This window comes from Liolophura sinensis, chromosome 6 (genome assembly GCF_032854445.1).
Source record: "Liolophura sinensis isolate JHLJ2023 chromosome 6, CUHK_Ljap_v2, whole genome shotgun sequence".
Lineage (NCBI taxonomy): Eukaryota > Metazoa > Mollusca > Polyplacophora > Chitonida > Chitonidae > Liolophura > Liolophura sinensis.
Window position 1 is genome coordinate 8,733,952 of NC_088300.1, and position 27,194 is coordinate 8,761,145.

Sequence of the window (27,194 nt, forward strand, 5' to 3'; positions counted from 1 at the left end):
ACCGTAATCAATCAATTTATCAGTAAATCATTCAATTAATCAACCAGTCTGTTCAGCCATATACAGAGAAGTATGCAGATCGTTATAATGTCTTACAATGCATTACAGCTGCATTTACTACAGTTCGACAAAACATAATGTACTAAATTATACTTGTTAAAGCATGTATTTTCAATATGAAAAAAGAAACGTACATTGAATTAGTCATCGGTCCGTACATATAGAGAAGTGTTTTGGTTTAGTGCGCCTCACGTAGGTGTTTGTCACACATCCCGAAATCTTACCCAATACACACATAGGTTCTCAATGCTAAACATTGTGCGGTATTGTATGAATATAAGCTTTTGTATACAAAGGTTAGCTGGTTTACTTGTTTGCATTTACATTTAATAAATTCTTTCTGGAAAGAAACGATAGTAGATTTTCTTCTTTGCTTCAGACTTATTCTTATACCTTTAATAGTCTATGACCTTTAATGGGTAACTTCGTCGACTTTCCTGTAAACGGATGCTTTATGCATGAATCTTAAATATATTGCGAAGGGAACTTGTATGTATTTACGCGTGAGTTAAACCGAGTATCAAAACCATTTTCTTTGGCACGAAGCCATGGAACGATGAAACGATGTTACTGGTGTATTATGTTACATGTATTTATGACAGTCACTGTTTCCAGACACACTTGAGTAGAAAAGAGTCATGAAGTGGCGGTCACGTGAGGGTTGTTGGGTAGGTGATGAACAAAGCGACGGAACGAAGCGATGGATGATCTTGGCAATCGCTTCATAGTTTCTTGCCATCGCCTCGCAGTATCTTGTGATCGCTTTATTCCGCAGTTCCATCACTTCGTTCCATTGTTCCATCGCTCCGCTTTATCGTGTCATCGCTTCTGGTGAAGGCCTTATCTGACACTGGTAGTTCTCGCTTTTTAAAATTGATTTTCTGATTCACACTTGGTCGCTACTTGGTGAACTGGTCCGTCAAGGTGAATTGATTTTCTTATTCACACTTGGTCGGGGCTGGGTGAGCTGGTCTGACGAAGTGAAGTGACTTAATGGTTCACACATGGTAGCTACTGGGTGAGCTGGTCTGGCGAGGTGAACTGATTTACTGGTTCACTCTTGGTCGCTATTAGGTGAGCTGGTTTGCCGAGGTGAACAGATTTACTAGTACACATTTGGTCGCTACTGAGTGAACTGGTCTGTCAAGGTGAATTGATTTTCTGATTCACACTTGGTTGCTACTAGGTGAGCTGATCTGTCAAGGAGAATTGATTTTTTGATTCACGTTTGTTCGCGGCTGGGTGAGCTGGTCTGTCAAGGTGAATTGATTTTCTGATTCATACTTGGTCGCTACTAGGCGAGCTGATCTGACGAAGTGAACTGATTTACTTATTCACACTTGGTCGCTACTAGGTGATCTGATCTGACGATGTAAACTGATTTTCTGATTCACACTTGGTTGCTACTAGGTGATCTGATCTGACGATGTAAACTGATTTACTGATTCACACTTGGTTGCTACTAGGTGAGCTGATCTGTCAAGGTGAATTGATTTTTTGATTCATGTTTGTTCGCGGCTGGGTGAGCTGGTCTGTCAAGGTGAATCGATTTTCTGATTCACACTTGGTCGCTACTAGGCGAGCTGATCTGACGAAGTGAACTGATTTACTGATTCACACTTGGTCGCTACTAGGTGATCTGATCTGACGATGTAAACTGATTTTCTGATTCACACTTGTTGCTACTAGGTGATCTGATCTGAGGAAGTGAACTGATTTACTGATTCACGCTTGGTTGCTACTAGGTGATCTGATCTGACGAAGTGAACTGATTTTCTGATTCACACTTGGTTGCTACTAGGTGATCTGATCTGACGATGTAAACTGATTTTCTGATTCACACTTGGTCGCTACTAGGTGATCTGATCTGACGAAGTGAACTGATTTACTGATTCACGCTTGGTTGCTAAGTGACGTTAATAAAAATAAATTATTTGGTTTACACTACGAGGGGATTTTCCTGGTGTGCTTCTACTTATTTGGTTCGCGTTACATGGTTTGTTTTATGTGAACTAACGTGTCTCATGCTTAGCTCTCCATGTGGACCGATCCGTCCAGAAGAGCTCGTGCTTAGCTCTCCATGTGGACTGATCCGTCCAGAACAGTTCATGCTTAACTCTTCATGTGGACTGATCTGTACAGAAGAGCTCGTGCTTAGCTCTCCATGTGGACTGATCCGTCCAGAACAGTTCATGCTTAACTCTTCATGTGGACTGATCTGTACAGAAGAGCTCGTGCTTAGCTCTCCATGTGGACTGATCTGTACAGAAATGCTCGTGCTTAGTTCTCCATGTGGACTGATCTGTACAGAAGAGCTCGTGCTTAGCTCTCCATGTGGACTGATCTGTACAGAAGAGCTCGTGCTTAGTTCTCTATGTGGACTGATCTGTACAGAATAGCTCGTGCTTAGCTCTCCATGTGGACTGATCCGTCCAGAACAGTTCATGCTTAACTCTCCATGTGGACTGATCCGTTCAAAAGAGGTCGTGCTTAGTTCTCGATGTGGACTGATCTGTACAGAAGAGCTGGTGCTTCTATCTCCATGTGGACTGATCCTTCCAAAAGAGCTCGTGCTTAACTCTCCATGTGGACTGATCTGTACAGAAGAGCTCGTGCTTAGATCTCCATGTGAACTGACCTGTACAGAAATGCTCGTGCTTAGCTCTCCATGTGGACTGATCTGAACAGAAATGCTCGTGCTTAGCTCTCCATGTGGACTGATCTGTACAGAAATGCTCGTGCTTAGTTCAGGTGGTTTCCACTACCTGAATTCTCCGGGTGAATTGGTTTGCTGGTTACCCTACTTGGTTTCTCTGGGGGGTTTCCTCGACTTGGTTTCTCCGAGGGAGATGATTTGCGACCTTACTTTGCTAGCTTTCTCCGGATGGGTTGGTTTACTCGTCAACACTGCTTGGTTCTCTGGGTTATCTGGTTTACTAGCATTGCTTGGTCTCTCCAGGTGAATACGTTTACCGGTTGACACTCCTTAGTTTTCCGAAGGAACTGGTTTACACTGTTTGATGAGCTGCTTTACTGGTTTACTCTTTTGCACTACTGGGTTTTTCCGGTGGGATGTTTCACTGGATTACAGTGTTTCATTACTGGTTTACATTGCTTGGGTTTTCAGGGTGAGTTGGTTTACACTGTTTGGTTTCTCAGGGCTACTTGATTTACAGGTTTACACTGCTCGGTTTCTCTGGGTGAACTGGTTTACCGATTTACACGGCTGGGTTTCTAAGGATGGGTTGATTTACTGGTTTACACCACTTGATTTCTCAAATCGAGCTGGTTTACTGATTTACACTGCTTGGTGTCTCCGGATGAGCTGGTTTACTGGTTTGCACTGCTTGATTTCTCCGGGTGAGTTGATTCACTGGCTTACGCTGTTTGGTTTCTCAGGGTCACTTGATTTACATGTTTACACTGATGGGTTTCTCAGGGTGAACTGGTTTACTGGTTTACACTGCTTGCTTTCTCAAGTCGAGCTGGTTTACTGGCTTACACTGCTTCGTTTCACCGGGTCGGCTGGTTTACTGATTTACAATGCTTGGTTTCACCGGGTTGGGTGGTTTACTGGTTTGCATTGCTTGGTGTTGCAGGATGAGCTGGTTTACTGGATTATCCTGTTTGGTTTTCCAGGGTGAGCTGGTTTAGTGGTGTACACTATTCTCTCAGGGTTTGTTGGTTTATTGATTTGTTCTGCATAGTTTTTCAAGTGAGCTGGTTTACTAGTTTACACTGGTTGGTTTCTCCGGGTGAGCTGGTGTACTGGTTTGCACTGCTTGGTTTCTCAGGATGAACTCGTTTACTGGATTGTCCTGTTTGGTTTCCCAGGGGGAGTTGGTTTAGTGGTGAACGCTGTTTGGCCCCTCAGGGTTCGTTGGTTTATTGCTTTGCACTGCATAGTTTTTCAAGAGAGCTGGTTTACTGGTTTGCACTGCTTGGTTTTTCAGGGTTGGCTGGTTTACTGGTTTGTACTTCTTGGTTTCTCCGGGTGGACTGGTTTACTGGTTTACACTGCTTGGTTTCACCAGGTGGGCAGGTTTACTGGTTTGCACTGCTTGGTTTCTCAGGATGAGCTGGTTTACTGGTTTGTGCTGATTTATGTCTCTTTTTACTTTACCCAGCAGTGGTTATGTTGGCTGTTAATGAGCATATAAATACCGTTACGCAGTATCCTTATTAAATGTGCGACGGTCTATCCTAATGCAACTTATCACGATTTTCCCTTTTTTCATTGAAGTATTCTAAATGATTTCATATTTGCAAAATGAGATGTGATGTGGTCATAAGAGGATTATCATCAGAGAATTACAAGTAACTACGTTATACTGTACATATCAGTTATTAACTGTATATGATTAGAAACAAACACAAAGCACATCAAGTTGATGTCTTTTCAGATAGGATTTCTTGGTCAGTATTTGCATGCCGAGCACTGAGAAATATAAAAAGGAGTAACAGAACGTTTTCAGACTAAATGCTCATTAAAATTCAGACTCACTCCGTGCGTTATTTCGACTGCATGCTTTGTAACTACTTTACATAAGTTGGTCTCCAGCTGGCTTTAGTTCCGGCCGGCGATACATATAACCACCAACTACTTCCGTGTGGCCACACGAAATTATAATTATCTGGAGATAAAAGCAAGATAAACTCATCCAAAGCCATACCCATAATCACTTATGTCGTATTTATACTGGATTTTTATTTGGCAAAACTTCCTTGAATGTTAGCATTAGTCCTTTACTTGTCTGGATTGGCTCATTTCCAGCTTTGCTTGTGTAGTTTTAAGTTCAGTAAGTCTAAATGTTTACTCACTTTCATTTAGGCTCCATAAACACTTAATTACCGAATGATTACTCTTGAACGTGATAGATCTGATAGACGTATGAGGTATAAGTGTAAGTTAAGATGACTAATTTCACGTCTAAACATGGTACATGTTACTCGTTTATATTTCACCCACATATTACCTCACTCTATTAACTGATACTTCAGCGCCTTCGTAACCGTTTGTTTTTCATACGTGAACTTTTGTGAGGAATGTCCTCATCAGTCAAGCTTTGCAGTTTGTGGGGAGGAGTATATTTGGATAGTTTTAAGAAGCTGGGCTATATTCTCACAACACGCACGTTTTTGTGCTTCGTTATTTAGGCCTACTATTGCACACATATTTTATTAATTCAACACAAAGTGGATTGTATTAGATTAACCGGATATTATGTTAAATATGACACATTATTATGTCCTCATAATAGAATTCAGTCATCACTCAGGCAACAGATTTTCTGTTCAAATTAACAGATTATTTTTTTGAGTTTACAGTCGGCCTTCGGGCAGCACATCAGTGACGGTATATTGTCATATTGGGGAGACTACCTATGCCAGGGCTCCCGCGCAATCGTAATACCACATCCGGTTCCAGTTATGCGACGTCACGATAGGGCAAATAAAGTCACATACGAATACTGCACCATTTCCAACAGAATTATATGCTGAATTCGCTTAACAAAATTTGCCCATATAAATCGTCAGATGCGTGAATAAATCACATGCTATTTATAGTAACCGGATACAAAGGAAAGCGCGTTCGGAAATATATCTGTTCGGTATTAAACTTGTATGTAGCTTTAACTGGATAGTTTTAGTGTACACGCAAGCCTACATACATACATGTACAATAAGTACATCCACTTTATGTGTGACTAATTGGGAAATTTTCTATACTTGACATGAAAAGTTAGTACCGCCAAAATTAACTACAAATGACTGCATGGTTAGCCTAGAAGGTAGGGTCTAACTAACCTCTGGGTTAAACCAGTGTTAGGGGATTTTTCTACTTTACAGCGCATTGGCCTTATAACTCTTACAGTTGTATACTAGTATACTTAAGACAGGCGCACGTAAAACCACATGTGGCCAGGGCCCTGTCTTGCTTCTTTAATGGAATACGAAAACATAAACCTATTCTTTGAGAGCCTTAATTACCGCATATGTCAACTGTTGATCTATTCGGAAAAACAGACTTGAATCTGACGAAATATATAAATACTCTAATATGATTTATTCTTCATATTTATTTACTAACAACGGTGGTGTTTTTGATTAGGAGCGGGAGGGGTGGCTAGCAAGGGACTCATATTCTGGCATTCATTATCTTTAATAGGTAATACATACCGCCTACGGGTGTAGGCCTAAGTTCTGTATTTTAACCTAAAATACATCAGTGTTATGTGTTATGTCCATGCATTATCTTCAATCTTTGAAAATGACACAAACAGTTGGTACAACACGTGTTCGTCTGAACTTCTATACCTGTCGTAGACCTTATACCTTTCTTATTAAAACCTCGTTTGATTTATTTATTTATTTGATTGGTGTTTTACGCCGTATTCAAGAATGTTTCATTTTTACGACGGCGGCCAGAATTGCGGTGGGAGGGAAGCGGGCAGAGCCCGGAGGAAACCCAAGTTTTGTTTCGGACTCGATAACAGTAGGCCTAAATGTAAAAGTAACAGTAAGTGTACAGCAGTAAGTGGGAGGTAAATCGTCTATAATGCCTTTATCTTTATTTTCAGATATAGAGTGACCTCCCTTGTTCAGAAATCGCATAACGTTTGGCCCAAATGAACCGAGCCGCCGATTTCCCTGGCGACGTGACCAAAAGGGTTATGGCTGAGATTTATTTGATCCTGACCAATCATGTCGCTTGTTTCGGGTAATCTGTCGAGGCGTCGTCTCAGTTGTACACCAGAGGACATATGTCAGTTACCCGTACTGTCCTTGCCATGGTTTTTCAGAGGCAAATTTGCATTCACAAGTTAAGCCACCCGGATTAAATATTAAGTGAAATAATCCTTAGTACATGCCCGAGGTAGATAACAAATCAAACAAATAAATAAATAAAAGCCACTATTTAGTTGAATACTTCTTTGATAAATCTATATTAATCTTATTTTCATGAGATATCATTAAAAATGTATATTTTATTTTATTATAATTATTCTATACGTCATTCATTTCCAGTATTTGAATGCTGCCTCGTCACCCACTTCTAAAAAGGGTAATAATACCAACTTGCCGGAGTTTGCAGCTGTGCGAGGCCTACTGCCGGATGTGCTGTAGGAGTTGATTCATTCATGTCAATTAGAGTTTAAGGTCAGATCCTGTTTCTGGAAAGTACAGAAAATCAGAAAAATTCCGGATCTCAAACTGTACGTACAGATTGCACTTTTTAAAATACGAATTACAGTAACACCTCAACTACCATTATTCAAAAGTTTATTTTTACTTAATGTCGGTGCTATGCCCCTCGCGTTTCAAAGGGAGTTTGGTGAATTTGTTACTCTCAAAAAAATAATCTGTTCATTTTAAGAGAAAATCTGTTGTCTGAGTTATGCTAGAATGTAAGCTAATCTGCAGGCTAATATTTCGTCATATTCAACATAATGCTCTGTTAGTCTAATAGATTCTCTGTGTTGAATTAATAGAATATGTGTGTTATATTTAAAAGAATAATCTGCTGCAAGACTTAGTGTTAAATTTAATAGATTATTTCTTTGAGTGTAGTCTGCACGTACCCTTGACCAAATAGGCCGCGTGTTCGAATCCAGGTAGGTGTCAATGTTTCGCCTGCTGCTTTAGGTCTGGATGTTTGTACCTGGAAAAGTTCGTAGGTTTACTTCGGGCACCCCGGTTACGACCGCGCATGGATATCGCCGTCATATAAGTTATCGATTCTCTAGCACGGTATTAAACACCATTCAGATAAAGACATAAACTAAATTTGTTAGTCTCCATAAACACTTTCTTTTCATGAGTACTATTTTAACGGCAGAGTTTTACAGTCAGTTTGTGTTTTGGGGGATCTCGTCAAGCGCTGGCGGAGAGAGAAATACAGTTAATTGACAAGGGAGCTTGTATATGGCATGCAGTTCTGCCCTATTGAGGTTTAAGACATCGACGACCTTAATAGATGATCACTGTATTATGGCTTAAGGGATTTATGAGCCTTCCTACATATGAACATTGTCGTGTGGCCTAATATTGGAATGAGGAGCCTCGCCAGTGAGGAACAGTATCGCGTGGCTTAATACCGGAATGAGGAGAGTCGCCAGTGATGAACACTGTCGTGTGGCCTAATGTGAGAATTGGGAGAATCGCCAGTGATGAGCACTGTCGTGTGGCCTAATGTGAGAATTGGGAGAATCGCCAGTGATGAACACTGTCGTGTGGCTTAATGTGAGAATTGGGAGAGTCGCCAGTGATGAACACTGTCGTGTGGCCTAATGTGAGAATTGGGAGAATCGCCAGTGATGAACACTGTGGTGTGGCCTAATGTGAGAATTGGGACAGTCGCCAGTGATGAACACTGTCGTGTGGCCTAATGTGAGAATTGGGAGAGTCGCCAGTGATGAACACTGTCGTGTGGCCTAATGTGAGAATTGGGACAATCGCCAGTGATGAACACGCGTATGACCATACCTGTGGTTTTACGTTGTACTTAATGTTTCAGCCATGTGACGACTAGTGTGGGTCATGTGACTCATTGGCGCACTTGGAAAATCAATCGTATATTTCTATGTTACGTTCAGTCCATTTACTGTTATATGGCTGCTTTTACTTTCGCCTTACGTTGTATTTTAAGAAAGATTCTTTTTGAGGGGAAAGTTGTGTGCATTTATCTGGAATAATACTGAGACGAAATTTAACAGAATCTCACAAAGGAATCCAACAGTAAAGGCACATCACAAAGTAGACCTACTGACTCCTTGCGTGTAGCGCGCCATGATCGCTTACAGCACAGGGTTAGATATATATAGTGGCCAGCATATACGGATTAACGTGGTTAACGTGCTAGAGCAACACAATGGCCCAGAGGCCTCTCGCCAATGCGATCGCCGTGAGTTTGTCAAGTGAGAAGGTCTGCCAGCAGCCTGTAAATAGCAGTAGGTTTCCCCCTCTGCCGGGTTTCCTCCCACCAAAATGCTGGCCGCCATCTTGTAAGCGAAATATTCTTGAGTATATGTACTGCGTAAAACACCCAAAAAATCTAAGCTTGATGAATGACACAAAACAAATAAATGTCTTTGACGCAAAAGTACAGTGTAATTCCACCAAGATAATACCATTTTCCTGATGTGAGATATGACAAAGTTTGAACCTGAACGCAGTGCGAAGTTCTCCTGTGAATAGCTGTTTGCACATCGAAGGTCGCTAAGGTCAAATCTGCTGAAAATCGCGCCACTTACAGTTGTGAGATTAATGCTTTATAACTTATGGTGAACAACTGTAGATTCTATTCAACAAAACCACTGAATGTGGTCAGCCGGACATATTATGAACAATGTTTTACGTTCCGACACTCACTTAAGCTCTCCAACAGAGAATTAAGTCCTTTTCATGGTTTTTACTCACTGATTGTCTCGTCGTAAAAAAAATGTTTAATATGTATGTCCGGTTGACCAGATTCAGTGTTTTTGTTTAATTAACTGGCTCAAAGTATTCGGTCTAACTGAACTTCTCTTTTCAAGCATATGTTATGTACATATGCGTGCATATATCACTGTTTGTTATACTATAGTCTATTTCTTTCAGCATTATAAAATCAGAAATTAGAAAATGTGTTCTAACTTCATTTTTTCTTTGCAAGAATAGAACCCTCCTACATATGGATGTGTAGAGCTTGGTTGTTACAGACCATTGACAAAAGGCAATTTTGGTAGCGGGTATGACTGATTTTACAGACAGCTGAATATAGACGACTCGCTAAGAAAAATAGACTATAATACCTGTCACTGCCAAGTACCTGTTAAGTTACATGTCATGGTGTCATTTATGAGTACAAAGTAGCCGCTCGGCCAGCGTCAGATGCCAAGGTTGTCCAGACTAACATGTTGGCCATCAGGTGGCAAGGTTGGCCAGACTAACATGTTGGCCGTCAGGTGCCAAGGTTGTCCAGACTAACATGTTGGCCGTCAGATGCCAAGGTTGGCCAGACTAACATGTTGGCCCTCAGGTGCCAAGGTTGGCCAGGCTAACATGTTGGCCGTCAGGTGCCAAGGTTGGCCAGAATAACATGTTGGCCGTCAGGTGCCAAGGCTGGCCAGACTAACATGTTGGCCGTCAGGTGCCAAGGTTGGCCAGGCTAACTTGTTGGCGTCAGGTGCTAAGGGTGGCCAGATTAACATGTTGGCCCTCAGGTGCCAAGATTGGCTGACATGTACTTCCTGGTTTGTGTGTTGAGGTTCTATGATCACTCCGCTGCGGATGGTCGTGGGTTTCCCCCGAGGTCAGTCAGGTTTTTTCCCACCGTAATGCTGGCCGTCGTCGTATAAGTGAAATATTCTTGAGCACGGCGTAAAACACCAGTCAAGTAAATAAATAAATGACCACTCCGTTATTGACAAATAATGCTCCGCCAAGGTCACAGATATGTTATTAACTGCAGATTTTATACTAGATTTGTAACTAGAAAAGAAATCCTGACATTCAAATTCTTAAGAGGTCAAAAAATATTTAATCTTGCATTTTTTGCACGTAACAATTATACAATGTACAAGCCAGACGTTCTTTCAACATTGAACGACTGAACAAAGACTGCCTTCTATTCAACAAGGATACATATATACTAATTCATTCTATTATATACCGTCAGGAGAATGCATGTGCGCTTGAACAGGAAAAGCAATTCTCAATACTAATCTAAAAAGGGTAAACTCAACAAACATTTAAATAAGATAGCAGAAAAACATATGCAATGTAAAAGCTTCAGAGTTAAAGGGCAGTATTTAATACCACTTTTAACAAAAAGATGGCGAGCAGATTTACATCTGGAGGGCACAGAACATCGAGATAAACCAACAACCTCTGGAGAATTGCTGACGAACTTCACCATATGTGACCTACAGACTTGCACGCCATGTTGGCGACCGCTTATTGTCAGAAAGGAACAATGGACAGAAGTGGGATTTAATAATTCCCCACCTAATACGGAGATTTAACCCACATCTCGTGCACCCACGATTGGGAATTTGTCACTTTAGCACTGAGTCTGCGATTGGGAGTCCGTCACTTCTCCAATGAGTCAGCGATTGGGAGTCTGTCACTTTACCAATAAGTCATCGATCGGGAGCCTGTCACTTTTCTAATAAGTCAGCGATTGGAAGTCTGTAACTTTACCACTGAGCCAGCGATTGGGAGTCACTCTCACGCTGAGCCAGGATTTTGAGTCTGTCAATTTTACCACTGAGCCACTTCTCGTTCTTCATTGACGTCTAATAAATTGTAATTAACAACACTGAATATTTTTTTTAATTTGCTATTATTTAAGTATTTGCATGAACTGTCAGAATAAAACCCTAACTGAGGTAAAATGAAGACGTATTTCACCGCTTACGTGTGACCATTTGCCACTTAACACACTGTTGTTGCTGCTCTGGTCTTAGTTTCTATGCTGTACGTCTATAATTATATTGTATTCCTGCATAAACCAGGATTCTGCTGGTGGACTAAGCATCCCCGTGGCCCGGTCCTCATGCATTGTTTTAATGTTATTGTATATTAAATGTGACGAATACACAGCTTGTTTAGTAATTCTCGATCAGAGACGTACGGTAAATTGTAATTAATATCACTGCATATGTTTTTAACATTCTACATATCTAATTCTGCTTAAGACATGGTGCAAGGGGCGTGTAATTTGCTACTATTTAAGTATTTACATGAACAGTTAGAATAAAACGTATTTTATCGCCTACGTGTGACCATTTGCCAACTATCACAATGTCGCCATTGCTCTAGTATCTCTCTCAATGCTGTACGTCTATAATTATGATGTTACCAAAATACTTTTTTTCAGATGTCAAAAGAACAGCTATACCTCCGCCTAAAATGGTAAACTATTCTTCGAAATACTGAAAACAAACTAAACAAATAATGTGAAACATACATGATCTATTAGAACTAAATATTAGAACCATTAGAGTATTGGATTACACAACATTTTGCTCCATCTGATAGTTCACTCTGCGCTGTGATTTTCCTGTAATTGGTTCATTTTCTCACTCTCATTCACTTTTCTGTTGACTGATTGGATGGTGGAAACAAATGTCTGGGGTGCAGGGTAGAACGATAGATCCGACAATTGCAGCAAAACGTAAAAATATGTGACAGTCAGAAGTGCACGTAGCCAACTACTGCAAGGCAGGCTATATCAAGATTGGCAATTTTCCTTGTCAGTATTTTTTATTTATAGAAGTGATTCATATGCTTGGGGATTTTCTAGAAAACCCACGCCGGAGGGACGTATTTTTATCTTCACAGTGCAACATTTTCCGAAACGCTATAATACATTCCTTTCGAAAGTTTTTGTGCATGAAACTATAAATGATGGGATTGACAGCATTGTTAATATTGGTGAACCTAACGAAGAGATTGTACACAACTTCTGCAGCCACAGACGGATAGTCGTCAAAATCCTTCACCAATACTTGGATAATCTTCACTATGACGTAAGGCAAAAAACTGATCACAAACACTGAGGAGACAATGAATAAAATCCTGGTGGTTTTACCGGCCCTGATTCGACCCCCTAAACTGCTGCTTCGTCTGCTCTCGTCGCTTTCCTCACGTGAAAACAGTCTTTTTCGTCTGGGGAACTTTTTGACAGGGCCTGCAAACACGGAGTCATTATCCTTGTCGCTATCAGAGCGCAGGCTTGAAGAGTTCTTTCTGTTGACATCCTCCAGAACTTCACCAATGGTTATCTTTCTACGCTGCAAAACTGTCCTTGCAAGTAGTCCATAGAGAATACTCAAAAATGTCACACTGACGATGAATACTATAGCTAAAAACACGTAATACAGGATCACCAGATTCCCTCCCTTCACACCTTCGTCTACCGAGCATTCCAAGCCTTCCACATATGGATCTTTCGTTGGAACAACTTTTGGCCCAAACACAAGTAAAGCTGGCCAGGAAAACGTCACAGCTATAGTGAATGAACCTAAGTTTAAAAGTTTGGCGGTTCTATTGGGAAACCGCCTGAGTGGTTTACATACCTTATAATAACGATCGAATGCCACTCCAATTAGTGTTATGCCGGATGCTATAATTGTCACAGATTCAGTGAATCTCATTATTTTGCAGGCTATGGGGATGTCAAATGTGTACGGTTTGAGAAGATCTACCAGTTCAAACGGCATGCCGACCAGACAAGTGATCAGGTCCAAGATGGCCAACCACAGGATGAAGTAGCTCGACGTGGTCTTTTTGAACCGGAAATAGTATACGTAGCACACCAATCCGTTTCCAATAGCCCCGACCACCATAAGAGTGCCAATGTACACGAGGACGGGTACAAGCTGCTGAGCTTTAGCGTCATTCAGCTCCTGTCGTCTGCTTCTGTTGGCAGCCATTAAGGCCAACAACGTCTCGTTCAGTCGAAACATGGCGTCGTTTTCGGTTTGGAAAAGAAGATTAGTGTGATCCTGATCACAATTTTATTGCACCCTACTTAAACTACTACACCTCAGCGATTTCCCCCAGGGCTGAACTGAAAGTACTACACCTCAGCGATTTCCCCCAGGGCTGAACTGAAACTACTACACCCCAGCGATTTCCCCCGGGGCACAACCATGCTCCTGCTTTGAAGAATTACTCCACACCTGCAAATATACAGTAATCCATAAAACAACAGACTAAGATAGATACACAAAGATTACAAGTAGTTTAAACGCATTTATCTTAGTGTACATGCAATCACTATAATTTCTAGACAATGGTTTAATAAATAGGTGAAGGAAAGCATCTTTAGCGTCCCTAAATTTAAGCTTATCTCGTAAATCCAACCGTCAAGTGTATTTACTTATTTATTTATTTGATTGGGGTTTCACACCGTACCTAAGAATATTTCACTTATACGATGGCGGTCGGCATTAAGGTGGGAGAAAACTAAACCCCGTCTATGTTAAATGGAGCCATAATCTTATCAAACCAATACTGATATCGACCAATAATTTGCTTACTGTAATTATAGCATTGCAAGAGACCAATGTTATGAATGTTACTCTAAATACAACAATCTAGCCCTCTCAAGTGTTTATCAAGATTATGATAATCGCCGGTCAAGTAAGATGACACCAGTCAGCTTCATTTTAATATACCTCTGAAAAGTTGACGGTAACGCCACGCAATTGGCCAATCGAGGGAGTAGGACATGAATGTTTCATTACTAAGACATAACGCTAAGCACAGTTGGTTGTGTTTATAGTCATCTTGTCGACGCTATTTCTAAACCATATGTAACATATTTGAAGTTCACATAACATTTCATAGAAAGAAAACAATATTCAATGGAGAGAAGAAAGAGTCACTTCATCTGATCGTAAAACACTGAATGAATGAAAATGGTGACAAAGATAAAAAAAAAAAAAAAAACATTTATCACCTTGGGTTTTAGATAATTCGTCTATGAATCAAAGTGAAGAATAAAATAGAAAGGCGATGAAAGCCAAGATATAATCAAAATGCACAAATGCATCTCCGCTTGTCAGGAGATTACACTGGATGGCTCCCATTCATCAGGGAGAACGTTGCTCAATACGGTAACCCGACACGCCGATACTCTGTACATACAATATGTGTGTTGTTTCGCCAAACCAGGCGTAAACAGTGAATCAGTTGCACATTCCAATCTGGACAGCTTATACCTCGAGCAAAATAAACACAGTCACAATCCCGTGATACACTAGATGTTCATTAGTGTTAACTGGTGAGTTTGTTTGGAGAAGAAGTGTCATGCCATGCTTGATTCTGGACACCATGGGGAGCAGAGAAGGAGAGTTTTTTCATTTCATTTATACATGCAAACAAAAACGGATAACCAACCCATGATGGTGAATGAGGACGTGCTAAATGCCAGGCCACGTGCCTAATTAATGTTCATTTGGGTTTCAAAATAATGTACAAATCAATAGTCTGATAACACGGGAACGTGAGCGAAGCAGGTGGAAATCTGACAAGTGGCATGCAGTGACCGTGCTAAGGATTGAGCGTCGATGGGAGTGTGGCTTAGTTCAACAGCTTTGGCATGGCAAGCAATTAAAATTACAATAGCTTATAATACTCCTTCTTAAAAGCCGTATTCAGTTGAAAATGATATTTACTACATTTACCGGGGAGGAGGAGCCTTCGTGGCTCAGGCGGCTAGCGAGCTAGCGCAGCGTGGTGACCCAGGAGCCTTTCACCAATGCGGTCGCTGTGAGTTCAAGCCCAGCTCATGCTGGCTTCCTCTCTGGCCGTAATTGGGAAGGTTTGTCACCAACCTGCGGATGGTCGTGGGTTTCCCCCGGGCTCTGCCGGGTTTCTTCCCACCATAATGCCGCCGTCGTATAAGTGAAAATATTCTTGAGTGCGGCGTAAAACACCAATCAAATAAATCAAATAAATACTGCATGTACCTTTTCGACCACAACAAGATCGATAGTTTAGTTGTACATAAAAGCATATTCAATTGTAATTGACAAACTTTGCTAACTTGCAGTGAGGCTCAGTTGTCGATTTTAATGTTATAAATATTAAACGTTTTCCAACTAGATATTAAAATAAACAAGTGTGGGAAGGTCTGGCAGCAACCTGCGGATGGTCGTGGGTTTCCCCCCAGCTCTGCCCGCTTTCCACCCACCATAATGCTGACCACCGTCGTATAAGTGAAATATTCTTGAGCACGGTGTAATAAATTAATAAATAAAATTAATAAATAAAATAAACAAGTTTATTGAGGGGATCAATATCCAAAGCTAAATGTGCAAAACTTATGCATGGACTCATTAGACAGCCTTGATTTGGAGTTTCACGCGGTCTACATACCTGTACACACACAATGTGATTAAAATCGGACAATATTTGGAGGAACTATGGCACGGAAACAATTCATGTGAAGACAGACTGACAGACAAACGGACAGATCAAATTAATATTACTTTCTTTCCGTGACAGCATTTAATGCAAAAAAACTAATTAAGTATTCGCTGTCTACCCGTTTAAGTGTTCACCTCGAGCGAGTGAATTTTTAAACATTTCAAATATACAACATTTACTATTCATCTTAATCACATTGGGCTTACCAGACCATACATTACGCTTAATAAATACTTTGGTAAAGTTAAAGGTAATATTCTGTACGTATACACACTCTATACAAACTATATACTCTCAAAAACATAATCTGTTAAATTTCACTTTCTCTTTCTCTTGAAATGCACATATTAATTCATAGCCGCATATGTATATAGGCCTACAAGCTCTCATCTGAAGGCCTACCCACATTGTGACAGTTGTGCAAGACCTGCTTCCAGAAGTGTCCATGCTAGGTATCCGCTGGTTGAAAGATATACACGGTTCAAATCTCCAGTCTCTTCAACATGATGGAGTTTAGTTGACTGCTGATTTAGGCTAGATAAATATAGCTGTCACGTTATACCCGTAGCCTAGCTTCCCACCACAGCCGCATATGTGATTACTGTACTGTCAACAGAGCAGCGATCCTCACAAACCATGGGTAGCTGTCTTAACCGGGAGGAAAACCTTTTGTTCAACTCGACCAACGTCCGGGTTCATGCAAGAGGGACTTGCAAAAGATGTTTTCCTCTGGTTAACACTATTCAAAAACAGGAAATGATTCAAAAATATATTAAATGGCCGACATAAAGTGCGCGCAGATTTGTACGTCTCGTTTATGTTTGCCTATCAAAGACCTTCACATTTTAAGGTTTCCCGTGCAAGAACTGGCTGTCTTTTGTGTTATTCTAGTCAACATATTGACGGAAAGAACTGGACATAGGCCTATAAAAGAGGTATAGAATGTATACAATCAAGTCATTTTATTTTGTACTCTCGCGTGATGTGCTGGTAAATATAAGCGGTGTTATGGTTTGCGCTCGCTGAACTCGCAGAACTCACTGAGAAAACTCTTCACACCAAGATGTGGCCCCTAAAGTAGGCTACACTTTTCATGGCCAGAAAGGTTCTTCATTTCGTAACTCTTTAAAGGAGAAGAAAACATAAAAATAAAGGTAAAATTAAAGCTTGAAAACTGATTTTCAACAATATTTTTTTCGATCTTTTGTTTTAGGAGATAGGGCTATTTGAAAATATTTTTGTCTGGTAGAAATTTGGGACCACTTCTTGGTATATATCGTCTTGGCATAATAATGCTCTAAGCAAGGATGTGATGGCTGTCTAATAAATTTATTTGAATGTAAATTTGTTGTTTATATCCAGACGTTTGCATTTAATCTGAATTATGACAATATTTATAAAATATCAAGAATATAATTATTATCAAAATGCAGGTTAAACAAATTTATCAACTGAAAAGACCAAATTCCAGTGCAAATATATTTAGTACACGTGTTACATCCTCATTTAAAACATCACTAAGACTATATATACCAAGAGGTGGTCCCAAATACCACTATACAAATATTATTTTCAAGTGCAGGTTAAAGAAATATCGAAATAAATATTAAAGGTCTGAACTTTATGTAATTTGTATGTTTTCTCCAACTGTAAACGTCCTTTTTTTACATGTTCGTCAACACAACAGCGAATCACCAACACAATACAAGGAACGTTCTGCGAATGACTATGACCAACTTGGAAGAGCCTTGTGTTAAACAATTACACGAGAATCGTCAACTACGTGACTCCGTGTCCGATCGACTAGCCAGTGCCCTGGGCAAAACGACTCAAATTTCGATGGTAAAGTAGAAAGAACCATAGAACCATGTAAATGGTTGACTCTGTGATCAACTGGAAAGAACGTTGCCGATCATACGAGAAATGCTAAATGGTTGACCCCATACTCAACTAGCAAAAACCTTGCGTAAAACGATGCACAAGGGGGAAATGTTAAACTGACTGAGTATGTGAAGCGCTAGTGAAATCTTCTCGCTTTCTATTCAGTTATTTTATCTGGCTGTATAGTTAGTCTGTAGGAGTATTTTTCCGCAAGGCATGCGTCATACTTAAATGAATCTCCTGTAAAGGAAGCTTGTACTCAACAGTTGCCTTCTGGTTTATTGAGTATATACATTAAACATTATGCTGAAGTTTTGGGACATACAAAAACATCAGATTTACGTGAAGAATCAGACGATAAAAGTCTCACGCTCAGTACAAATATTTCCCTGCATTTTCAAAGGTCGAAGAGAAGATTACGGATGCAGGATTGAAGGGTGTGAGAAAGATGTGGCCTTCTAAAAGAATGTATCTCCCTAGACATGTATGTGAAAAATAACCACTTGTTCGGATGTCATCGACTGAGGGTTCAGAAAAACTAACACATTTCTCCAAGACTTTCATTATCTATCACACTGCGTAATACACCATGAAATGTAACGCCATTGTCCTTATTCTCTCAACCATGGACAAAATACCTGTAAATCTTTTAACTGCAAAATGCAGTTTTTGAAGTTATGAACTAAGACTTCACATAGTGAACCAGTAAAAATATACGCTTACAATTTGAAACTTACTTGATAAAGAACCATTCCATTTATCTATGAAAGAACCTGAACTTAATTAAGTGTACTCAGTTATGTGAAACGCGCCCTCAGTTCCTTATTATGCTACATTTCTTTCTCAATTTAAATAGCTTATTAGATAAGATTAACGGAAGAAAACACGTCGAACTATTTTTCGGAACAGACTTTGTCTATGTCGGAAAAATTAGAAAAACTTGATTGACGAAATTTTATGAAAGTGGGCCCTTGTTTATAGCATGGCAGTAACTAGAACATGCGTCAGCTTGCAATAATATGGTTGCGAAAAATGTTCACAGATATCTCCTTTACTTACATATTCCTCTCTTTAGCTGTAAAGGGACATCGAAAGGCGTGTGCCTTTTCCACCCCCGTTTTGAAACCCAAATCCAAAATTAACTACAAAGCAGATGATTGCGCATACCTCCTTCACTTATCAGCCCTTACTGACCGATTCTTGAGCAGTTAGTATACGTGAAAAATCATTCACGAGTTCATACCTAGCTCACTTCGCTGATTTTATATGTGACCAGATACCAGCTATCACAGGATGGCATTCTACTTGGTTTTGCACAGGGTCCTACAGTTCAGCAACATGCCAGAGAGAAGCAGTTCCCAGTTAGCAGGGCATCGACAGGGCGCCCTCGCCCACAAAGGCAGCATATCTACACAAAGTAGGCCCCAACAGAGTACCCAGATGTGCAGCGGCTTTCATTACAGAAAACAATACATACGCGCAATCTGGACCGTGGGAGGATTTTCCTGGTGATTGTTAGCAACCCGAGGGGATTAATCAGCATCCAATGTGTAGTCACATGTAAGTAATACAGCTAAAACAAAAAAACGAGGCCGTGCAAACGAAATACACGAGATTATACTAAAAAGAACAATACATGCCATCTGACCAGCAGAGAAAACGTGGTGATCTCGTGCGTGGCCTCTTGTATGTAGGCCTACACCAGTTAGACCGTTATTAAGACATGGCCAGAGTCAATGCAAAAAACTCCCTGTGTCATTTGTCTGCCACTGCATGGACATTCCGAGATTAACAATCAGAAATTAAACCAGACCTGAATAAGAACATTATTATGTGCGGTAGCCTGTCGGAGGTAATCTACACGCCATTCTCATAATCAGCCATGTCAGGGACAAAACGCCAAGAAAATGTACGACTTCAAATGTATGGACATGTGGTCATTCAAATAAGGGTATATCCAGGCCAGAGCAAGCAAATGTGTAATAACAGACAACATCATTTTATCATCCTCGAAGTCAGAAGACCCGTAATAATATCAAGTCAACACTGACTTTTGCATATTGCACTCACAGAGTTGCTCGCCTTTTACAGAATCACCACATGGGTCTTACTCCATACAAATGGAATAAAAGAGGTATTTGCTTTGATTTCACCTTCGCGCACAGCTCCACAATGGCCAAATGCCCGGTGCTATAATGACAACAATGGAATTCCAAGCACAGCTGCTGTTTAAGATCACCCAGGCTGAACCTATCGTACCCGAAAAAGCGACAAACGTTTTATTTTTGGAGTCTGATTCAACAGCTTTGACTGAATTAGAGCTGGAACCCATACAAAATACTGTGGCGTTTATTTAAACAGGTCTGAAGGATTCCTAGAAAAGATTTCCCGTCACGTGGCAACACTGTTTCGCAGTTGACAAATTGCCAAAAGGGTCTTTACTCGGATATAGCCCATGCCAGTGTTGTCATTTCAACAAACAGGCCATTACTGTTTGCACCTGCACATGAATACATGATGTTGATAAAACATGGCCTAGCTCACATACACACTTCCGGTTTATCGCGATTACATATTATAAAAAATATTTGTACTACCCTCATACTATAACATATGACCAAGTCTAATAAACAATTACGGGCTATTTACGCTCGATTATGCAAAAAACCTACTAGGAATCTTCATGAAAATGTTGGGAATCTGTATGCAATTACTCTCATTGTTGGTAAGTGTTAAACATGACAGTATGTTCCATCGGGTCCTCAGGCACAATCCAGATATCTAATATTAGTAACATTAAATGTCTCTGTATTGGAATGAATGAATGGCCATGGCTTATAACGCCAATTCCCCAATACTGCAGCAATATTGTGGCGAGAACATCTGAGGCCATTTCCACAAAGCGGCGTACGACATTTTTTATCATACATTTGTCGTATGATACTTTGTGCGTCACTATTTACCGTACCATTGTCCGGTATGTGCGATATCGTAATGTGTGAAACTGGCCTCAGTAAACAAAAAGCAGAAATGATCCTCTATAATAGGTAAAATCATGTACATTCTATGACAGTGTATATGTGAAATACAATAATATAATTATATATAATACCTGTAGGTAAAACATGGACATGGAAAATAGTGAACTCTTAACAAAAATGATCTGCCAATTAATGGAACGAAAGTTGAAAAATTTGCAATTTTGCACGTTGGATTAACAGGTCACTAGGTTAGTCCTAATTCTATTTGTAAGGTGTTAATCGTTATGTGTTTCCTGAACCAGGTCTTTCGACCAGAGAAATTATACGTGGAATTTCATTATATGACAAATGATTATGGTACTTTACACGTAATAGCCCATACTTGAATCAAACTTTTGTATCTATATATATACTGGACAATTTTGGTGTCAGTTTAATGTACATGAATGTACAAAATGAATGATATTTGAGATCACAAAGATGGCTGTCACACGTAGCCTCAGCAATTGGGATGTCAAGGTAAACTACGTAAGTAAAACTATATTTAACATTCATTGGGCATAATGGTCGTCAGTCGGTTAATACAGGACAAACTATGCGTGATAACTGTTCTTTAGCACTTAACATGGACAAGAAAAAAAACACAAACAGCGTAGTATTCGCTTCGAGTTGATTTTTAGGTTCACTGTCGATTTCAGTCATATTGCCGTTTACTATTATAGGTCTGATTACTTGTTTGTTCTCTACTTGTAGTTATTGTTTTCTCTCTTTAAAAATCTACACGCACAATGGTTAGTTACATGTCATTCATTATACGATATTCAAACACCAGATATATGTGTAAGTAAAACCCATTGAGTAGTCGATCCAGGCAGTTCAGCACGGTTGTCTAGCTTAAACTTCTGCAGTTTCAGACTAATGAAGGTAATGTTTTCCTAAATTCTAATACCTGATCAATCTATTCTATACCAATGGACCAGAAACCCATCATATCCATAATACACAGGCATATGTTACTTATTCACAATACTTACTGGTTATTTATTAGCTTCTTGCTTGACGTATCATCCACATTTACAGCGGAGGTTCTATGGTTTATTGGCAGAAAACCGTTGTGCGCCAGGTAAAATAACAAAAGCTGAGTTCATTCCACTTCGACTCTCATCATGTATACACTATACACGTACTGTGTACGTCAGTTTATAAAGACAAGATTATACTATCGATAAATATCAGCATGTAGAGCTCGCGTCGGGCTGCGATCAGACAAACAGTTCACCAGTACCTTATATACAACCCAAAAGCACATCAGACATTAGAGCTTTCTTAGAAAAGCTATGGACGCCTGTTCTATTACGATAGTCGAGTGGTTCTCATCTGTGAACCACTCGACTCATCGTAATAGAAGTTCGTACGATATGTAATCATCAATTTCCTGGAATGGTATACAGAAGTTGGAATTACATCCCGGACACAAGTATCTACACTGATACCGTGGATGAGCTGTTCCTGAAGTGTAATGAGCGACATGTCGATGCAGGCTCCAGATTTTGTATCGTTATCAAAACCACTTCGTATCCGCTAATATAAGGGGTGCATGGCACAATTTTCAGCTAAAATAACGGGAATGAACATACAAAGTTTAATAATTCAAATTTTCACGTAAGTCTAAGATCGCGTCGTGATCCAGGGGTCAATTGTTCCAAAGTGTTTTAAAGTTAAGCCAAGCTTAAATCTTAATATCAGTCTAAACATAATACAAAGTGAATGACACTTTAGTCTGGACTAAAGTTAATACCTGGCTTAAGTCTTAATACATTTTCGAACAACTGGGCCCAGGAGTCTGACGCTACCGCCACATCCTATCCACAGTGAGCACGCAACCTCGTGGGTCAACGACTGCTGTTTAGCAAAGGACCCAGTACACGAGTGAGCCAGCGAGGGACTTGATCGATGACAGGCAATTTCTACAGTTTGGTGGATGGCTTCATTGAGTTGTAATTCATGATTCGATCAGTCGTTTGACTGATTAAATGACTGACTGAAAATAACTTACAACATTATATTTCCCATTTGAGCCACATTGTATTGACTTTGGTGTACAACCAAAAGGATCTGTGATGTAATTAGCATTTGGAACGTGTCGACTGAATTTCAGTAGGTGATTGGGCCAAAACTTTCCATGCGTATACACATTGGTCACGTTTAGCCCAACAATCATAACGACCTCATACAAGTGCTGGTTAATACGAACATTTGGATTTTCTCATGCACATGTACCGTTATATGCTTTATCTGTTTAACTACAAGGGTCAGACTGATTGTGGAACGTTTCGCCCGACATACCATTTGCCGACCCAGTCCGTTATCTCATCATAAATTACATCAATACGTGTACATACACGTATACTATCTGAGATCATCACCAAACAGATACTGTGTATTATAGGAAAGACCAGAATCGGACGGAAAGTGTGCAGATAGTAAAGTTACACAGAAATAGGTTTATCAGTAGTGTGTGTACCTTACCGATTACAGCAGGGTTGGAAGTTCAACTGTGTCAGTTAACAGTTTATTGATACCAACTGCACCGTTATTAACTAGTTGGTAGCATGATGATATGTAAGTATGTTGTTTAAAGGTACCTCTTGTGAAGGATATGTAACAATATCCTTTGGAAACAATATAGTATAATGATGGTATGAAGCCGGTCCAACGGTATCCCACGTTCCACAGTTAGTGTATAAATAACCATATACAGCTGCTTGAAAGGGGCAAAAGTTGTACTCTTCATGTTGCCCAGGTTTTGTGGTTGCTGCTGGTGAAGACTGTGTTTACCTGTGATCTTGGTCCCTGTTTTACCTTTGTTAATGTATTTATCTAATAGATGTTTTACGGGGGAGATGAGAAGCCATCGCCCAGAGTAAGAGCTGGATTCGAACACGCGATCTCTTTGTTCAACGCCTAATGATCAAATTAGTTGCCCTCTACACATGGCTCAACCAATGCATGAGGACCCTGCGTGCACATGACCCTATCCTATACTAGAATATACATACATGTATGCGACTGTAAAATAACTTTCTTGAGACCATGTAAATCTCTTGACAGTTATATACAAGGATGACCTATACTCTGTACCCGTAACTCAATTTCAAAGCGTTCTTTCATTGCACACACGGAAGAAAGACTTAAGAAGAATATGAAGGGGCTGATCTTCGGTACGTTTACAGCCAGTGAAAACTTTGGTTTAAGTGTATAGGCCTATAGTTGTAAAAAGTGTTCATGTGGATTATACATACTGGTCATTTTGTCCATAAATAAAGGTTCTTCCTGTACTGGTATGTATACATATAGGCTTACAGCCTTATATGCTTAATATACATGGTGGAGCAGTATAGTGTTATACCCGATACCGTCATATACGTCCTAAAAGTGGGGTCGTGTCTTCGAATGCATCCGCGATCTTACCATTTAATGACACGTCAGGTAAGACAGGTATGCATGATGGACGGAGCTGTAAAACTCTTTGTCAGTTTGTCAGTTTACTCAGGGGGCCGGCTTCTAATAGCTTTCAGAGATGTAATACACTGTATAACTTTTTACACCTTTCAACGTGTATTGACTTTAATTCGTTTACCTTTGCCGGTATATACATACACATGACAAAAAGTACACATCAGGTATGTGAGGACATTCACAATTAAGTAAGAAACATTTAAAATTCCATTCCACGTTTCATTGAAATGGCATCAATGACTGCCGGCTTTGTGAAGTTTTACATGCAGCTTTCAGTACATTGTGGCATGCACGCATTAAGCCTTTAGCCTACATGCATGTACAGCGGGGCGATATAGCATTGGCCTAAATACAACACTGACACTTGTCAACAGTCTACACATACCTATGTATTGTATTCATATTGTACAACTATGCAGATTCAACATACGTAGGCAAGGTGAGCGATCATTAGCACAATAAGTACGGTATCTATCTGCGGTACACATATCTCTGTAGTCTACATACTGGTCTATAAGATAACATAAAGGGGCCTCCGTGGCTCAGTCGGTTAGCGCGCTAGCGCAGCGTAATGACCCAGGAGCCTCTCACCAATGCGGTCGCTGTGAGTTCAAGTCCAGGTCATGCTGGCTTCCTCTCCGGCCGTACGTGGGAAGGTCTTCCAGCAGCCTGCGGATGGTCGTGGGTTTCCGCCGGGCTCTGCCCGGTTTCCTCCCACCATAATGCTGGCGGCCGTCGTATAAGTGAAATATTCTTGAGTACGGCGTAAAACACCATAAGATAACGTAAGACAACAACCACAATTTTTTTCCTTACAGAGGTAGGTAAGAGTTGAAACTCATAAAAGTAAGTATAAGGCATACGTATCGTGATGCACATTAAGTAGATACACATAAAATAAGTAAAAGCAATTGCAATGGTCGTCAGGGAATACACCAAAGCAAATCATTTCCGGCACTGAAACTAAAATGTATCTGGAGACCAGTGAAACTGGTGTATCGTAAGCAGGCCTATCACTCGTGCTGTTAATTACTAGAAATAGTTGTTTCAGTTTCGGAAATTAAATGACTAAAAATCTACATAAAATATCAGATAAACTTAATTTCTGAAACCAAGGCTGAAATAATACGCCATCAATATCACTGTTTTGGTATGTATTCCGGAGTTCTTCTTTGGTATACTAAATTTCAGATATACCCAGATATTCAGATCTGTCTTCTCTTTGTGTGGTACTTTGAAATACTTTTAATGTTAGTGTCTGTGGGCTAAATGTCGCAGTTTGCAACCAGTGCGACTTAAGTGGTGCAGAACTAGCAATGTACATTTGCAGACGCCTGCGTGGATTAAATGCGCTGAAACAACAGTAGCAGAACGTTTGTAACATACATGCGTGCACACGTATGCACAAAGATGTACAGTAGGCCCCTATTAAGCCAGTATAGACGTTTACAATATCCATGCGGATACACAAAGTTTACTACTAAGCTGATCAACATTTATATACACTGTCGACTATCACCCAATAAAAATAAAAATAAATTAACATTGTTTCAATCACCGTGCAGCTATATGCATGCCGAGTGGTAGTAGCCCGGTCTGTCTACACCTGAAAATAGGCTACGTTGCGGAGTCAATCGTACGGGACAATATAGCGGGCATCGTTTTCAATGATGAATTTCTGAAAAAAGTCACTAGAATTGCTTTCCTTTCTGAAAACACTGTAAATACAAACTCACCATTCACGCTTCTAATGTCACAATATAGCCAAAACTTCAGTGATTTGGTGTTGACAACCGATAGCACCCGGTCATTCTCCACGTAAAGCCGGTGTAACTACAAACCATGATCTCTGGAGCGGACCACAAACGATTACATCACTGTACATCAACAATATACAGCTTTGTTCCAACAACCCTGATATTTGCTTCAACACATCTGGCTGTGAGATTCGTGTCACTTCCTTTACTCACCACCATGCACCTTTGCGGTTTCTCAGTATTAGGACATCGCAACGTGACCCAAATCAAGCTGTGACTTTTAGCCAATCGCGGTGTCGTGCCTCCGTGACGTCAAACAGGAATTCCCGTGTTTCTGACCCTAAGAGTGCAGTGAATTTCTCCTGATCTGGAGTGTAAAGTGGAAACATATAGACCCTAGAACTGAAACTATTTTGTCGCGCCTCGGCCTGTGCCTCTGTCACTGTTCACAGCTAGATGGACATGCGCATGGAGAGCTGTCTAAATCCTGTTTGCGTGTAGTACTATATATGCCTACCGATAACAAAGTTTGTTTTTTTTTTTGCTAACACGTGTTTTTACACATGTAGCACCACAAAACCTCGAATCATGTCGACATACAATGGTAGATCGAAGACGAAAATCAAGGGGACTGTTAAAAACCTTCATGGGGACAGAGAGTTGTTAGATGAACTGTGACCCGACGATCGATAGCCCCATTTGTATATTGTAGGCCCCCATTAATACTTACATTTAAAGGCCTAGACCTATAGGGCTACATGTAGAAAACACTGGAGATGAATCATGCAGGGGTATGTAGATTTATACGCTGAATTGCTGACCTGTATAGGCCTGTACTCCATCTCACAATGGCCAGCTCAAAGCTAAGCTGGGCGTCCCTACCGTAAAGCTCAGCTTCGGACAATTTAAAAAAAAAAAACAAAAACAAAAACGGCTCGAACCCGACCTTATTTTTGCTATCCACCGATTCACTAAAACGCCCGAAAGATAATATGTGAAAGTCAGCATTGTAAAACCATCTTTCAACAGTAATAAAGCCGTTTAATTTTCGTATCGGACAACTCAAATCAAC

General features: G+C 40.2%; 1 protein-coding gene across 3 annotated transcripts; it reads right to left on the reverse strand.

The window, feature by feature from the left end:
• Positions 1-10,567: 10,567 nt before the first annotated feature.
• On the reverse strand, positions 10,568-26,575 carry LOC135466571 (neuromedin-U receptor 1-like). Of its 3 annotated transcripts, XM_064744124.1 has the most exons (3): positions 17,026-17,611; positions 16,387-16,723; positions 10,568-13,730 (listed from the first exon to the last, which is right to left on the reverse strand). In XM_064744124.1, exon 3 carries the CDS (start codon positions 13,512-13,514, stop codon positions 12,327-12,329), a length of 1,188 nt encoding a protein of 395 aa, XP_064600194.1. In that variant the 5' UTR covers positions 13,515-13,730; positions 16,387-16,723; positions 17,026-17,611; the 3' UTR covers positions 10,568-12,326. The 3 variants fall into 3 exon arrangements, with proteins under 3 accessions (XP_064600194.1, XP_064600192.1, XP_064600193.1); XM_064744122.1 differs by lacking the exons at positions 16,387-16,723; positions 17,026-17,611 and adding an exon at positions 26,102-26,575; XM_064744123.1 differs by having other exon boundaries at positions 16,387-17,611.
• Between the last annotated feature and the right edge of the window lie 619 nt (positions 26,576-27,194).